At 43.5% G+C, this 14,181-nt stretch overlaps 1 protein-coding gene across 6 annotated transcripts in view; it reads right to left on the bottom strand.

The window, feature by feature from the left end:
* Positions 1-4,283, bottom strand: part of LOC122557120 (putative G protein-coupled receptor 174) — a 53,948-nt gene extending 49,665 nt beyond the window's left edge. For 2 of the 6 annotated variants that reach the window (XM_043704452.2, XM_043704448.2), the window contains exon 1: positions 4,055-4,282. Coding sequence is in view for 1 of the 6 variants with exons in the window: in XM_043704447.2 (XP_043560382.1) it covers positions 3,939-3,997 (59 nt within the window). In the remaining 5 variants the exon portion in view is untranslated. Of the gene's footprint in view, positions 1-3,938 lie in introns of all 6 variants that reach the window. The other 4 variants (XM_043704453.2, XM_043704447.2, XM_087992168.1 and 1 more) reach the window with 4 other exon arrangements.
* Positions 4,284-14,181: the final 9,898 nt, after the last annotated feature.

Below are 14,181 nucleotides of genomic sequence, written 5' to 3'. Positions count from 1 at the left end.
ACTGTTAAATCTTTCACTTCTAGGAAACTCCAAAGCCATCTTCAAATTCCATGAAATAATTTTCACAATACAGCCACTTTATGTCCATTGCCACCACATATTGGCTACTTTTTTAAAACAAGACACAGAAAAGAAAATACAATAAACCAAATATTTACATTTTTCACAATTTGCAAGATTTTGAATCAGAGTAAAAACACAATCTCACCTATCCCAACGCCATCACTTTACAGTACTCAAACATAAGAACGAGGATTCTCTTCTTCAACACATCTATATGTTTGATTTATCTTCTTTTCCAATTCCCGGTCTTAAAGGTAGATAGCCTTTTCTTGAAATAGTCACATAATTGAGCTTAAATTTTCTTAGCTTCATATAATCAATTCTGGTTCTAATTACACACTTCTGGTCTGCAATTCCCAACTGAAACCCTTACACTGAGATAACATATTTCCTAACTGTTCTTGACTAACTCCTTTCTCTCAGAGAAACTGTTCATATGTCAAACTTCAACCAGGACTTCTCAAACTGAAACTAAGCTGTAGGTTTGTCCACTCAGCAAAATAAAAAAAAAAATCAATTCCCGATCCTTCTAAGCTGAAGAGAAATAAATTCTTTACAATGTTTACTCTGAAAAATCAGAAAACTCTGAGAATACAAAAATTTTCCCACTGCTATCCCAGGACATCTCTCTCTCTCATACCAATTGAAAAACAATGACTCCAGAAACACTGACAACTCATTCATTAAACCACTTCACAAACACAGCCAAAAACACAAATGCAAAAAAATCCAAATTCTAAATGATATTAAAATATCTATAAATCACATATCTTACAGCACAACAGAATCAAACTTATGAACAATGGATTAGGAGCAGTAGTAGGCAATCAGCCTTTTAAGCCTGTGTCACCTGAGCTGGTTATTACACATTTCCATATACTTCCAATAACCTTTGCCCTCTTTGTTTGCAAAGATCTATTGAACTCAGCCTCAAAAATGTTCCTGGTTTCTGTTTCCACTGCCTTTGCAGAAGTAGTTATAAAAATTCACCACCCACTGTAAGAAATAAATTCTCCTTGTCTCAGCCCTATATGGGTGACTCTTTGTTTTGTAATAGTTACCCATAGTTCTATATTCTCCAAAAGGCAGACACCTGGTTTTTGCATTCATATCTCTCAAAATGTTATATATTTCAACCAAGTTGCCTCTTACACTTCTGCCCTCTGGTGGGTATAAACCTAGCCTCTCCAATCTTTCCTTAGAAGACATCTCACCCATTCCAGATACTAGCTGAAAATGTGTTGCTGGAAAAGCGCAGCAGGTCAGACAGCATCCAAGGAGCAGGAGAATCGACGTTTCTTCAGGAAGGTCTTATGCCCGAAACGTCGATTCTCCTGCTCCTTGGATGCTGCCTGACCTGCTGCGCTTTTCCAGCAACACATTTTCAGCTCTGATTTCCAGCATCTGCAGTCCTCACTTTCTCCATTCCAGATACTAGTCTAGTGAACTTTGTCACCAAAGCAGAACTGCTCCCAATTCATTTACATCTTTCTTTAAATAAGGTGACCCAGTACTTTACAAAATATTCTGGATGGGATTGCACCAATACCCTTCATAACAGAAACATAATCTTCCCAATTTTGTATTCAATTATCCCGCAATTAATAATAATATTCTATTAGCATTCCTAATTACTTACTCCAGGAGACAGAGCTGGTAGGAAGATAATGGCAACAAGGTGCAACATAAATCCAGACTAAAGCTTTGTCTCTGACATAATTGCCTTGTTGTGAGTTTACTATGGCGCTTGTTTTTTTTTGCTGGCTGGTTAGAGACAGTCACTTTATTAAATGTGTAACTTAATTATCTTGCAGTTCAATCACTCTCATGTGCACAATGACAGGCAGCAAGAACCGAGCTGCTCCATCATACCAGCCCTTCATTTATAATAGCTGGAGCATTGTGATTACATTTCCTCCAACTTGCCAGCCTGTCACATCCCATAACCATGTAATCTTCTGGTAGAGGTACAGAAATGACAGAAAAAGTCCATGCCCAACAAGACAACACTCTGGAAGCTCTTGAAAATTCCTCTCCAGCTCCCTCAGGCAATCCAAACCAATCTGGGAGCACACATGGGCCATGCATTCATTGAGTGTTAATTCATTTAACTTCAACATGCTGTGACCTCTGTCTCAGTAAGTGCGTGTGATGACACAATGGTGACACAAATTGAGTTTGTGTAAATCCCTCATCCCACACTCAAAGAATAATCTAAAATATCCAAGATATGCTCTTTAATAGCATGGAGAGGGCTTTCAGAGAGTCAGCAGCAGAATTTCAGGACCATAGCTTCTCCTGACTGTATCCAATGATGGTTGAAATCAACAGCAAATTAGTATCCCTCTCAATCCCATCCAGCAAACAAGCAATATATTCTCCAACCCAGAGTGAAGTAATGAACGTATACGTGTTGTGAGAGTAAAGGGCATGTTTTTTTAAGCAAAATACTGGGTGCCTTCAAACCTTTGTAAATACCGAACCATTTAGGTTCTAGTTTGCACACAGTAGGATGTGTGGAAGTTACAAGAAGCATATAAAGACACAAATTTCTGTGAGAAAAGTTCTGTGCTTTTTTAGAGAGACTAAATGTTTCCTCAAGAAATAGTCAACTTAAACACAAATCAAAAAAGTGAATAAACATTTCTTTCGGTTATTTCCAAACCATGTACTGAATAAAAATATGGAGCCTGGGCTGCGAAAAGCCAGCGTCTAATAAGGCGCTCTGTGATTACAGGGTGGCTAATGGGAGCAGGACGCTGGGAGTGGTCCATATAAATAAATGTGTAAATAGAAAATGCATCAGGAGAAGTTGATGGTACTACCAGCTGTCAGATTGCAGGATTACTCCACCCCCCGATGACAATTACAGTCGGTGACACAGGAAAATAAAAGAGAAATACTTCAAGAGCAGATTTAGACACAGAAAGTCGCGGGAAAAGAAGGACACGTCAGGCAGCACACCTATTAGCCAGCTCAATATCAGTCTCGGACCCTTGTAACCAGCTCCTCAGTCTTGAGGAAGAGTCCCACCCGAAAACATCACCTCCACCCGACCCCCCACCCCCCCCCCCCCCCCTTTCCAAATGTTCTTTTACAAGTTGAACCAGGGATATGTATTTTGTGATTCACGTGGGTACAAAGGGGAGGCCAGACGTGGGGTGACTTAAGAAAACTCTGATGCAGGTGTACAATGTATTCGGCTTGTGTACTGTATGTTGGGCTGTTAAAAGTTCAGATTGACGCCAGTTGCATTGTTGAGAGCTGGAAGAAATTTTATCGGGCAGTTTCGATCTGTTGCAAGGCTTTCCACCTGCGGACAACTCAGTTCCTACTTTTCCCTACTGAGGGAGTTTCCCGCCACTTTCACCGTGGTTAGAGGCAAACAAAGAAAACGGCAGATGCTGGAATCCGGAGCAGACAGGCGGGGGGTGGAAGAACACAGCAAGCCAGGCAGCATCAGGCTACACCCGTAACGTCGCCTTCTGCAGCTCCTGACGCTGGCTGCCTGGCTTGCTGCGTTCTTCCAGCCTCCTGCCTGTCTACCTTTACCGTTGGAGCGATCTTCAGCTATCCCCTTTGCATCCTTCACGATGGGTCTGGCTACAAGCCGCAGACACCATTTCTCTGCAGTATTAATTTTACTGCACTTTCGCCCCACCCTCATCTATCGCCTATTGTACCACGCCCTGCTCCACATTCACGTGTAACCTTTAGCAAAGTGAGATTTCGAAAACTGATGTGCGTTTGAAAACAAAAGGCACTTGATTCACTTCGAGAACTGCGCCCGATTTCACATTCAAAAAGGAGATCTATCCACTACTGTCACCATTTATACTGAATGTACTTCATATATATAATATATACGCACTCACGTTACGACTGACGGCTGAAGATGCTGCATTTGCAAATTCTGCAGGTAGTCTCTCCCCATTCAGCCTTGCTGCAACATGCCGCTGGAAATGTTGTGAGAACAGTGTGGCATTCTTACCTGCGGGCCACGCGTTGTCCGGATTCCCCTGCTGATCACCAAATGAATTCCCAGACACACACACACACAACACGATCATATTTCCTTAATCAAAGAAGGGGAAGTTGCCTAACGATAAAGCACCACGATTGGGCTTTGACAAATTAACTGTCAAATTGACTGTGACGTGTTTCATACTTCCCCAGTATCTGATATTTGTGGGCACCTTACGCTTTCTGTTCTTTCTGTGTGTGTGTGTGTGTCACACATGTGAATGCGTGCGAGACTGTGACTGATCAATATCTCATTGCTGCGTCCCTGCTCAGTAGCTCAGACCCTACTCTCAGGAGAGAACCCTCGCTTCCAGTCAATCGCCAACTGGATTTACTGCGGACTAGATAACCGCCAGCCAGTAAGCAAACAAACTTCTGATCAAAAGCAATGAGGAAGTTTCAGACGAGGGCTAAAATGGACCTCTTTGAATCCAAAAGGCAATTAATTCCCTCAAGGCACATTGTGAACACATGGGCGCTCAGAGAGAGAGAGAGAGAGAGGGAAAAGGACTTGGATTTAGATTATCTAATTCTTTTAACCCCCAAGTGGCAACTCGTTATCCTGGAAAAGGCAGAAATCAGCTCTACTCAGCTCACTACAGAGTAGCCAAGGGGAGAGATGAGTGCGGGAGCTTGCGTGAAAGTCTGCCTATTGATATAGCTTCTCTCTGTAGGGGGGGGGGGGGGATGAAGAAATAGCGGTAATGTCGCGGGACTAATATCCAGGAGGTTAATGTTCTAGGTTTGAATCTCACCACATTAGCAAATTCAAGAGCTGTAGTGACGTAATGGTAGTGAGGCAAGGAGGTCCTGGTTCAAGACCCATTTGTTCCAGAGGTGTGCCTAAACTGGCATATCAGCAGTGCCCCTCCTGAGTAATCTCTGTCATGTACAGTTCACGGTCCTTTGGCATTGAGCAGATCATCTGGCACTGGTTGAAGAGACAGGAAACAGATTTATTCTTCTTCGGTAGGGTGGCAGGATCTTCTGCATACATCTGAGAGAGCACATGGGTCCCTAGTGTAAGGCAGGGGTTTCCAAACTGTGAGTTGGGACTCCCCCCTTAGGGTCACAGGTCTATCAATTATTTAAGGGCGTGAGTTCTGACGCGGTAATGGTAGCTGTTGACCAGAAAATGTGGCCAGGATGCAGTTATATTATCCCAAATAGCCGGTCAACAGATAGCATCCTGCTGCCCTGATTGCACTTTTTTTTTCAATGTCCTTATTGGGTCAGCTCTGAGGTGGACACTGAGACTCCGTTGCAATCACAACCTAGCCACAATGCCTAGCCCCAATACCCCGTGACTGTTTTCAGAATGGTGCCCGGGTACAAGAACACGAAACTTGGGAGCATAAATTAGGCCATTCGGCCCATTGAGTCTGCTCTGCCATTAAGTCATGGCTGATAAGTTTCTCAACCCCACTCTCCCTGTAACCCTTGCTCAAGAACTGATCTATCTCTGTCTTAAACATCCTCAATAATTCCCCCACTTTCCCCAACTCAGCAACTGTCTCTGCCTGAAAATACCTCTGCTTAAGAATACCCAGTCCTCTCACTCAACAAATCCTCTTGCACCAACACTCCTCAACCCTGCTCATCCCACTCCACTCAATCACCCTTCCCAACAATTGCTCTCACTCTAGAGCTAGTTTTAAAGAATTAAAAAGGGGGTCATTGTGGGAAGAATTCTGGGAAGCATTAGTTTATGTACTGCACAACAGCATCAACTGAAATTTTATGTTCAAATCTCTGGTATGGGAACTTTTTTTAAATTTCAAAAATATACTTTATTCATAGAAAATAAATCTTTGGTACATGGACAGTTAATGAACCCGCTCAGATCTATACACTTTTTACTGACAGACAACAAATTAAGTCTTTGATGTCCACCATACTCTATATTTAAAGACGACCTCTTGTCCTATAGCTGAGGCAACAGTGGGGCCCAATTACTGAATGGGCCCCCCCTTACTCTTTAGCAGAGGGGCCTTTATCTCTGGTAAGGGAACATGATATATCAGGCCAAGTAAAGCACAAGATGTTCCTTATTTGTAATCTGTGTGTTTTTTTTAAAATGTAGTGAACCTCATTCTCTATTACTGTAATAGAGTAGCAAGAATTATTGGCAGTTTTTTTATCTCCCAGATCACAAACATCTGTGATTCAGAACCTTACTAAATACACTCACGACTGTCATTTAGTTGACCCAGCATATGCAAAAATGATAATCAACCAACTGCTTTTTTGTTGCAATTCAAACCTCCTCCTCCAGCCTACTCAATCGGTGCTCACAACACAAAGGCAGCTCTCAACTGAGCTGTTAATTGAAACTGCAACCGTTTGCATATCGTGAGTGGGACAGTGTACCACAGGACTAACGGCATCGTGCGCCAGTGATCACGTGGGATGTCTACAGATCTAATTTATGCCACATTGCTAACCACTGTTCAGCTGGGAGTGCTCTTGCTTCTGAGTCAGACGCTTGTGGGTTCCAATTTGACTCCAGTGGCTTGGATGTGCAATCTCGGCTCACACTCTTGCTCGTTACGGGGGAAGGTGCTGCCATTTGAACAGGCATGTTGCACTACTGCCTGCTTTGCCTTCTCAGTTAAACCTAAAATACTCACTGACACTATTTTAATGAACAGTATGGTGTTTTCTCCTCAGTGTCTGAGCCAACAATTAACAGTCAACCCATATCGCAGCTATGGATTACCTGCTTATTATTCTTCTTTATAGAATCTTGCTGTGCGGAAATTGGCTGCCACGTATTTTGCTCTACAACAGTAATGACATGTCACAATGAGTACTTCATTGACTGTAAAGGGGTTTAAGATATCCTGATGTCATGAAACCCTATGCAAATATGTCATGCTTTTCGCTCAGATGGAACAAATAGCCAAGATGAGACAAAATAAAACAAGATAAGACTTGAACATTCTTTGCTTTGTGCGGATGTACTGCTCCTCCTCAGATGCTACAACTGTGCATTGTGAGTTCAGGGCCAAAATCTTTATTATCTTATGTAGCTGTGTGTAATATTTTGTTTTATAATGTTCCTGTGAAGCATCTGGGGATGTTTCATTATGTTAAAAGTTGTTGTTCAATCTGATTCTTGAATCCAAAGCGACATTAATTTGGCCACTACAAGCAATTTAGTGGCCACGGTATTTTGTAAGTGGGAACAATGCCCATCACATACACAGGCCATAGTTAACACAGGCAACAACCTACCACTGACTGTTTGCTGTTTCTAATTCCAGGGACCATAAGATCATAAGACTTAGTAAAAGGCCACTGAACCTATCGAGTCTGCTGTGCCATTCAATGAGATCATGACTGATCTGATAATCCTCAATTCCAATTCCTGCCTTTTCCACATTAATCATGATTCCCTTCCTGATTAAAAATCTGTCTGCCGCAGCCTTGTATGTACTTAATGAACAAGCTTCCATAGCTCTCTGTGGTAAAGAATTCCACAGATCCAATACCGTCTCAGAGAAAAGAAATCCTCCTAGTCTCTGTCTTAAACTTGTGGCCCTTTATGTTGAGATTATGCCCTCTGGTCCTAGACTCTTCCACAAGAGGAAACAACCTTTTTGCATCTCTCCTGTCAAGTCCCCTAAGTGTCTTGTATCTTGTAGTATTCCAGCTGTGTTTCAATTAGTGCCTTGTACAATTTTGGCAAAACATCCCTACTTTACAGTCCATTTTCTTTGAAATAAAGTCCAACACTCCATTTGCCTTTCCTATTATCCACTGAACTTGGATGCTAGCTTTTTATGGTTCATAGATGAGGACTCCCAGATCACACTATTCCACAGCTTTCTGTGGTCTTTTCGAGTTCAATCATTTTTAGCATCTCTATTCTTGCTGATAAGCTGCTCATAACACATAAACTTCAGTTTTCGCTCCAAAACTGGAGTTGGGGAACTTCCCAGTACACTAAATCTTCCTCAAGGAAAAGTGACATAACAGGATCTTGGTTATGTTGAGGACGTGGTATGTGCACTGGGAGTTAGGGTGGAGCTGTACTACCACACCTGGAAACACTTCCGACAAAGTCCAAAGATGTAGAGGTTAGGTGGATTGGCCATGCTAAATTGCTCATAGTGATGTGCTGGCGAGGTGATTAGTCATTGGAAATGCAAAAATAAGGTAGAGGGTGGTTCTAGTTGGGTGAGAGAGAGAGAGAGAAAAAATGCGTGTGTGAGAGAGAGAGAGAGTGTGTGCGTCTGTGTGGCTGTGTGCATATCTGTGTGTGTGTGTGCACACATGTCTGTGTATGTGTCTTTGTGTATGTCTGTGTGTGGTGTGAGAATGTGTGAATGTGAGAATGTGTATGTGTGTGAGAATGTCTGTGAGTGTGTATCTGTATGTGTGTGTCTGTGTATATGAGTGTCTGTCTGAATGTGTGCGTGTGCGTGTCTGTGTGTGCACGTGTCAGTGTGTGTGTATGTGTGTGTCTGTGTGTGTGTTTGTGTGCGCGCGTATGTCTGTGTGTGTGTATGTCTGTGTGTGTGTCTATGTGAGTGTGTTTGTGTGTGAGTGTATGCGTGTGTGTCTGTGTGAGTGTCTGTCTGTGTGTGAGTGTATGCGTGTGTGTCTGTGTGAGTGTCTGTCTGTGTGTGAGTGTGTGTCTGGGTCTGTGTGAGTGTGTGTGTATTTGTGCGTGAGTGTCTGTGTGAGTGTGTGTGTTTGTGTGTCTCTGTGTGTGCATGTGACTGTGTGTATGTGTGTCTGTGTGAATGTGTGTGTCAGTGTGAATGTGTGTGTCTGTGCATGTGTGTCTGAGTGCGTGTCTGTGTGTGTCTGTGTGAATGTCTGTGTGTGTGTGTCTGTGTAAATGTGAGTGTGTGTGTCTGTCTGTGTGTGTCTGTGTGAGTGTGTGTGAGTATCTGTGTGAGTGCATGTTTGTGTGTGTGAGTATCTGTGTGAGTGCATGTTTGTGTGTGTGAGTGAGTATGTGTGTAAGTGTGTCTGAGTGTGTGTGTATGTTTGTGTGTGAGTGTGTATGTGTCTGTGTATGTCTGTGTATGTGAGAATGTGTATGTGCGTGAAAATGTCTGTGTGAGTGTGTATGAGTGTCTATATGTGTGTGTCTGTCTGTCTGAATGTATGTGTGTGTCTGAATGTGCACATATGTGTGTGAGTATGTGTCTGTGTGAGTGTCAGTGTGTGAGTGTGTATGAGTGTCTATATGAATGTGTGTGTGTCTGTGTGTGTGTGTCTGTGTGTGTGAGTGTGTGTGTATGTGTCTGTGTGTGTGTGTTTGTGTCTCTGTGTGTGTGTCTTTATGTGTCTGTCTGTCTGTGTGTGTGCCTGTGTGTGTGCCTGTGTGTGTGTATGTAAGTGTGTGTCAGTCTGAGTGTGTGTGTCTGTCTGAGTGTCTGTGTGTGTGTCTGTGTGTGTGCCTGTGTGTGTGTATGTAAGTGTGTGTCAGTCTGAGTGTGTGTGTCTTTATGTGTCTGTCTGTCTGTGTGTGTGCCTGTGTGTGTGTCTGTGTGTGTGTGTATGTGTATGTAAGTGTGTGTCTGTCTGAGTGTGTGTGTCTGTCTGAGTGTCTGTGTGTATGTAAGTGTATGTGAGTGTGTGTGTGTGTGAGAGAGAGAGAGAGCAAATGTGAATAATCTCCCGATGATGCACTTCTTGAGCTTCCATCCTAAACATGTTAAAATAGCCACCCCTGACAGATAGCCCTATCCATACACAGGATCTGCTCAAATGAGAGGGAATGCGACGAACACCTGAAGGTGTTGAAGGATGACCTAATAAGAACAGGACACAATGCTCAACTCATCGATCGCCAGTTTCAAAGTGCCACAGTGAGAAACCATAATGACCTCCTCAGGACACAGACACTGGATGCAACCGATAGGATACCCTTCATTGCCCAGTACTTTCCGGGAGCAGAGAGGCTACACCATGTTCTTCACAGCCTTTTCAATATTTTATTGATGAGGATGAACACCTCGTCAGGATCTGCCCTAGGCCTCCACTTCTCACCTTTAAACAACCTCCAAACCTTAAACAGACCATTGTTTACAGCAAACTGCCCAGCCTTCAGGACAACATTGACCACAACACAGTACGACCTTGTCATGGCAACCACTGCAAGACATGTCAGAGTGTTGACACATGAGGACACCAACCACCATGTACACGGCAGGTACTCATGTGACTTGGCCAATGTTGTCTATCTCATACATTGTACGAAAGGATGCCCAGAGGCGTGGTACATTGATGAGACCAAACAGACACTATGACAACGGATGAAAGGTTGCTGCGCAACAATCGCCAGATAGGACTGTTCCCACCCTGTCGGGGAACACTTTAGCAGTCAGAGACATTCGACCTCAGATCTTTGGGTGACCGTCCTCCAAGGCAGACTTTTGGATATGCACCAACACAGAGTGGCCTATCAGAGGCTGATAGCCAAGTTCGGTACCCATGAGGATGGCCTCAACCAGGATCTTGGGTTCATGTCATACTACAGGTGACCCCACCACACTATACACTGTCTCTCACACGCAAACACACTCATACACACCGACATATACACACTCACACAAACACACTCTCACACTTCCACAGACCCTCTCTCATACATTCTCTTTCTTTCTTACACACACTTACACTCACTCACATGCATAAATTCCCTCAAACTCCCACACACTCACACTCTCTCACACAATCACACCCACACAAACCCTCTCTCAGACACACACATTCATTCACAGGCATACACTCACGCACACTCCCCCTCAAGCACACATACTCTCGCACACACTCACATGCATGCTCTCACAGACATATACTCCCTCACACTCACATGTACTCCCTCTCAAGCATGCGCATGCGTGAACACACACAAACACGCACACACACACACATACACACACACACTCTCTCTCTCTTCTCCCTCACAGACATACACACATATATAAATCCGCATCTGCGGATTTGAATTTTCAGGTACATTCTATTTTGTTCAAAAAGCACACAATCTGTAGATAGTCACTCAATGTGGCATTTTATAAATTCCTTCTTTGTATATAAACCTGTCTGACTCCAGGTTGAATACAAACAGACTCGACGCATGGCCTCACACCTAAAATGTATTGTCTGACCGAAGGTGTCACCTTTATTCCGATAAAACCTAAAGTTATCAAAGGGCAGAGATTTACATATTAATCAATTGAAACCTGCACCTCCGTTATAATTGATTAAAGACTTAATAGCCATCTAGGTTTGTTCAATACATTTGCATAAGTCGTATGACCCTTTGAGCGTTTACTATAAATTCTGTGTCCAATGTATTCTCTCTCACTAGCTGCCTGAGGGAGGGACAGCGCTCCAAAAGCTTGCAGTTTCAAATAAACCTGTTGGACTATAACCCAGTGTCGTGTGATCTTTGATTTTGTTCACCCCAGTGCAACACCAGCATCTCCTCATCATATCTTCAACAAGAGGATTTACATGTGGAGGCAGGCAGTATTGGCTGTGGTGTTTGATTAATTCTTTGCAGCTGTTTTGACCAAGGTGAAGGAGGAAAGTCGGTCGTGTGAAGTGTTCAAAATTTATATGTTGGTGGCATTGAATAAACTGTCAGTACTTGAAATTGGCAGGACCATGAGGAGAAGTTGCCAAAAAAAGTGATGGAGGTGTATACAATTACGATATTTAAAAGACATCTGGATGGGTGTGTGAATATGGGTTTAGAGGGATATGGGCTAAATGCTAACAAATGGGACTAGGTCAGACTGGGATATGCTATAGGAAATTATGTGTCAGATCTCTCACCTTAGCTCAGAATTGGAATGTAACAATTTCCATGGATTTCTCTGTGAATGAGCCAATGTGAAGCAGGTCATTGAATCTTTTCCAGGACTGTATCTACAATCTCTCATGGCTTCCTGCTATGCTGACCCCGATAGTTGTTTGAATCCAGACCATTTTTGCAGGGTTCAGGACAACTCTCCCCTTCTGCATATCTTCCACCAATATTTGCAGGTTCTGATCTGAGAAGAAGGCACCGTTAGACCCATCCCTTCTCCAGCATCTCCTCTGTGCGATATTCTATCAATGCATGTGAAGGATGAACTGAGTCATGAGCTATTCAGATTAAAATCCTCTCATTCATTTTAGTGTGCTTACATGCTCTAGCCATTTTCTCTATGTCATCAATGTTAGGAGTAGCAGAGGAATTCCTCTTTCTTTGTCCCTTCATGGTATGTGGGCATTGAGTCATAGCCATAGACTCATAGAGATGTACAGCATGGAAACAGACCCTTCAGTCCAACCCATCCATGCCGACCAGATATCGCAACCCAATCTAGTCCCATCTGCCAGCACCTGGCCCATATCCCTCCAAACTCTTCCTATTCATATACCAATCCAAATGCCTCTTAAATGTTGCATTTGTACCAGCCTCCGCCACTTCCTCTGGCAGCTCATTCCATACACGTACCACCCTCTGTGTGAAAAAGTTGCCCCTTAGGTCTCTTTTATATCTTTCCCCTCTCACCCTAAACCTATGCCCTCTAGTTCTGGACTCCCCGACCCCAGGGAAAAGACTTTGCTTATTTATCCTATCCATACCCCTCATAATTTTGTAAACCTCTATAAGGTCACCCCTCAGCCTCCGACCCTCCAGGGAAAACAGCCCCAGCCTGTTCAGCCTCTCCCTATAGCTCAAATCCTCCAACCCTGGCAACATCCTTGTAAATCTTTTCTGAACCCTTTCAAGTTTCACAACATCTTTCTGATAGGAAGGAGACCAGAATTGCACGCAATATTCCAACAGTGGCCTAACCAATGTCCTGTACAGCCGCAACATGACCTCCCGACTCCTGTATTCAATACTCTGACCAATAAAGGAAAGCATACCAAACGCCTTCTTCACTATCCTATCTACCTGTGATTCCACTTTCAAGAGCTATGAACCTGCACTCCAAGGTCTTTTTGTTCAGCAACACTCCCTAGGACCTTACCATTAAGTGTATAAGTTGTGCTAAGATTTGCTTTCCCAAAATGCAGTACCTCGCATTTATCTGAATAAAACTCCATCTGCCACTTCTCAGCCCATTGGCCCATCTGGTCCAGATCCTGTTGTAATCTGAGGTAACCATCTTCGCTGCCCACTACACCTCCAATTTTGGTGTCATCTGCAAACTTACTAACTGTACCTCTTATGCTCGCATCCAAATTATTTATGTAAATTACAAAAAGTAGGGGACCCAGCACCAATCCTTCTGGCACTCCACTGGTCACAGGCCTCCAGTCTGAAAAACAACACTCCACCACCACCACTCTCTGTCTTCTCCCTTTGAGCCAGTTCTGTATCCAAATGGCTAGTTCTCCCTGTAATCCATGAGATCTAACCTTGCGAATCGGTCTCCCATGGGAAACCTTGTCGAACGCCTTACTGAAGTCCATATAGATCACATCGACTGCTCTGCCCTCATCAATCCTCTTTGTTACTTCCTCAAAAAACTCAATCACGTTTGTGAGACATGATTTCCCACGCACAAAGCCATGTTGACTATCCCTAATCAGTCCTTGCCTTTCCAAATACATCCTGTCCCTCAGGATTCCCTCCAACAACTTTCCCACCACCGAGGTCAGGCTCACCGGTCTATAGCTCCCTGGCTTGTCCTGACCGCCTTCTTAAACAGTGGCACCACATTTGCCAACCTCCAGTCTTTCGGCACCTCACTTGTGACTATCGATGATACAAATATCTCAGCTAGAGGCCCAGCAATCACTTCCCTAGCTTCCCACAGAGCTCTCGGGTACACCTGATCAGGTCCTGGGGATTTATTCACCTCTACCCGTTTCAAGACATCCAGCACTTCCTCCTCTGTAATCTGTACATTTTGCAAGATGTCACCATCTATTTCCCTACAGTCTGTATCTTCCATATCCTTTTCCACAGTAAATACTGATGCAAAATATTCATTTAGTATCGCCCCCATTTTCTATGGCTCCACACAAAGGCTGCCTTACTGATCTTTGAGGGGCCCTATTCTCTCCCTAGTTACACTTTTGTCCTTAATGTATTTGTAAAAACCTTTTGGATTCTCCTTAATT

This window comes from Chiloscyllium plagiosum, unplaced genomic scaffold, assembly GCF_037043375.1.
Source record: "Chiloscyllium plagiosum isolate Xiang-an unplaced genomic scaffold, Cpla_swu_hap1 HiC_scaffold_11, whole genome shotgun sequence".
NCBI lineage: Eukaryota > Metazoa > Chordata > Chondrichthyes > Orectolobiformes > Hemiscylliidae > Chiloscyllium > Chiloscyllium plagiosum.
Note: the sequence above shows the minus strand (reverse complement) of the source record. Positions and strands in the feature narration are given on the sequence as shown.